This window comes from Stomoxys calcitrans, unplaced genomic scaffold, assembly GCF_963082655.1.
Source record: "Stomoxys calcitrans unplaced genomic scaffold, idStoCalc2.1 SCAFFOLD_92, whole genome shotgun sequence".
In the NCBI taxonomy this organism is placed as follows: domain Eukaryota; kingdom Metazoa; phylum Arthropoda; class Insecta; order Diptera; family Muscidae; genus Stomoxys; species Stomoxys calcitrans.
Window position 1 is genome coordinate 28,311 of NW_026739410.1, and position 3,292 is coordinate 31,602.

Genomic DNA, 3,292 nt, shown 5'->3' on the forward strand with positions numbered 1-3,292 from the left:
TATATACCCTCCACCATGGATCGCATTTGTCGAGTTCTTTTCCCGGCATCTCTTCTTAGGCAAAAAAAAAGGATATAAAAAAAGATTTGCTCTGCTATTAGAGCGATATCAAGATATGGTCCAGCTTTGACCACAATTAAATTATATGTTGGAGACCTGTGTAAAATGTCAGCCAATTCGAATAAGAATTGCGCCCTTTGTGGGCTCAAGAAGTAAAATAGAGAGATCGATTTATATGGGAGCTGTATCGGCCTATAGACCGATTCAGACCATAATAAACACGTATGTTAATTGTCATGAGAGAATCCGTCGTACAAAATTTCAGGCAAATCGGATAATAATTGCGACCTCTAGAGGCTCAAGAAGTCAAGATCCCAGATCGGTTTATATGGCAGCTATATCAGGTTCTGAACCGACTTGTACTTTATTTGACATAGTTGTTGAAAGTAACAATAAAAAACGTCTTGCGAAATTTCAGCCAAATCGGATAGAAATTGCGCCCTCTAGAAGCTCAAGAAGTCAAGTCCCCAGATCTGTTTATATGACAGCTATATCAGGTTATGAACCGATTTGAACCATATTTGGCATAGTTGTTGGATATCATAACAAAATACTACGTGCCAAAATTCATTCAAATTGGATAAGAATTGCGCCCTCTAGAGGCTCAAGAAGTCAAGACCCAAGATCGGTTTATATGACATCTATATAAGGTTATGGACCGATTTGAACCATATTTGGCACAGTTGTTGGATATCGTAACAAAACACGTCGTTAAAAATTTCATTCCAATCGGATAAGAATTGCGCACTCTAGAGGCTCAAGAATTCAAGACCCCACTTCGGTTTTTATGGCAGCTATATCAGGTTATGAACCGATTTGGACCATACTCTGCACAGTAGTTGAATATCATAACAAAACACGTCGTGTGAAATTTCATTCCAATCGGATAAGAATTGCGCACTCTACAGGCTCAGGAAGTCAAGACCCAAGACCGGTTTATATGGCAGCTATATCAGGTTATAAACCGATTTCAACCATACTTGGCACAGTTGTTGGATATCATAACAAAACACGTCGTGCAAAATTTCATCCCAATCGGATAAGAATTGCGCACTCTAGAGGCTCAAGAAGTCAAGACCCAAGATCGGTTTATATGGCAGCTATATCAAAACATGGACCGATATGGCCCATTTACAATACCAACCGACCTACACTCATAAGAAGTATTTGTGCAAAATTTCAAGCGGCTAGCTTTACTCCTTCGAAAGTTAGCGTGCTTTCAACAGACAGACGGACGGACGGACGGACAGACGGACGGACATGGCTAGATCGACATAAAATTTCACGACGATCAAGAATATATATACTTTATGGGGTCCCAGACGAATATTTCGAGTAGTTACAATCAGAATGACGAAATTAGTATACCCCCCATCTTATGGTGGACGAAATAGAAGAAGAAACGAACAACGAAATATTTTGTTTTCAAAATTTTCTTGTAGAATTTTTGTTACTGTCAGTTCCTCATATATAATTTTTTGCAGACCAGTGTGGTCAGCTGTAGACTAGTGTTGTTTTTGATTTCTACTTTATTTTATTTTTGAATTCTCTATTTGCGGTAAGACCTCTGGCGGTTATTATACCCTCCACCATGGGATGGGGGTATACTAATTTCGTCATTCTGTTTGTAACTGCCGTCCGTTCGTCTGTCTGTCGAAAGCACGCTAACTTCCGAAGCAGTAAAGCTTGCCGCTTGAAATTTTGAACAAATATTTCTTATTACTGTAGGTCGGTCGATATTGTAAATGGGCCATATCGGTATGTTTTGATATAGCTGTCATATAAACCGATCTTGGGTCTTGACTTCTTGAGCGTCTAGAGCGCGCAATTCTTATCCGATTCGACATTTACACATTTTACACAGGTCTCCAACATATAATTTAATTGTGGTCCAAACCGGACCATATCTTGATATCGCTCTAATAGCAGAGCAAATCTTTTTTTATATCCTTTTTTTTTGCCTAAGAAGAGATGCCGGGAAAAGAACTCGACAAATGCGATTCATGATGGAGGGTATATAAGATTCGGCCCGGCCGAACTTAGCACGCTTTTATTTTTACTTTAACAAAAGAACAGTATGTAATTATTGCCTTATGAATCACTTGGCTATCAACAGACGACGGATCGTCTGTTTCTTTTAGTGAATAAAAAATAGCGAAGTATGTGGTTGCTCTATCCATCAGTTCAACTACAATCATTCATAATTATACTCTAAAGGCCACAGAGGACCTGGTGTTTTAATTTCTACTCCGGTCTCTCCATCGATAATGCCTCCCATCAAGTGTGTCATTTTGGGCAATTGTGGTGTGGGTAAAAGTAGTCTCTTGCACAGTTACATTAATCGAGGTTTTACCGAACCTCCTCGTTTTTCTTGCGGCCCATATTTGACAAAAGTCACCGGCCCCGATAGGGAACTTGTGGATTTACTAATTTTTGATACTCTAAGCTCTAAGGACTGTGATCGTATTAATCGTTTAAGCTACCGCCATACTGATGTCTTCCTGCTTTGCTTCAGTGTTGCCACACCGGATGATTTCTATTATGTTCGCCTGCGTTGGTTGCCCGAAGTCCGGGATCATTGTCCACCCTCAGTGCCCATAGTGTTGGTGGGCACCAAGTTGGAGATGCGTGAAAGTGACGAATTCCCCCGTTTGGGTTGTATTACCCATGATCAGGGTCTTATGTTGGCCCAGGAAATCGGCGCCTTGGATTATCGAGAATGTTCAGCAAGACAAGGTATAGGTATTTCCGAGGTGTTTGAGAGTGTTGTGCAATGTGGTCTATATTATCGTTCAATAAATCGTATACCCCGTAAGAAAAGAAAATGTGTAGTTATGTAGATAGGTATATAACGATGACAATAAAAAATAATCGTTATGTTTTAACGAATTTATTTAATAAGATTGTTTAAATCGAAACAGTAAAACCGAAAACCATATCTCAAAGACCTTTCTTCTATAGATATTAAAAAAAAAATCATGCTTTCGTTTTCATTAGGAGAAATAGCAAGCTTATTGGGCGGTTGAATCTTTCGCCTGTGTTTATTAAGATTTTGTTTTTTTTTTTTTTGCTTTAGGAATAAAGACAATTCTATTTATACCGTTCATCGTTGTGTGACTCGCCCCGTTTGCCGAGTGCATTTAGAAAATAAAACTCTCATATATCTCATATTACCAATTGTGACCACCAACAATCACATATTAATCAAATTTTAAAAAATTGCGTCTGACTC

General features: G+C 38.9%; 1 protein-coding gene across 1 annotated transcript; it reads left to right on the plus strand.

The window, feature by feature from the left end:
* The first annotated feature begins 2,265 nt into the window (after window positions 1-2,265).
* On the plus strand, window positions 2,266-2,961 carry LOC106095221 (ras-related protein Rac1-like). The gene has a single exon (XM_013262463.2). The coding sequence runs from the start codon at window positions 2,328-2,330 to the stop codon at window positions 2,898-2,900; it is 573 nt and encodes a 190-aa protein (XP_013117917.2). The 5' UTR covers window positions 2,266-2,327; the 3' UTR covers window positions 2,901-2,961.
* The last annotated feature ends 331 nt before the right edge of the window (window positions 2,962-3,292 follow it).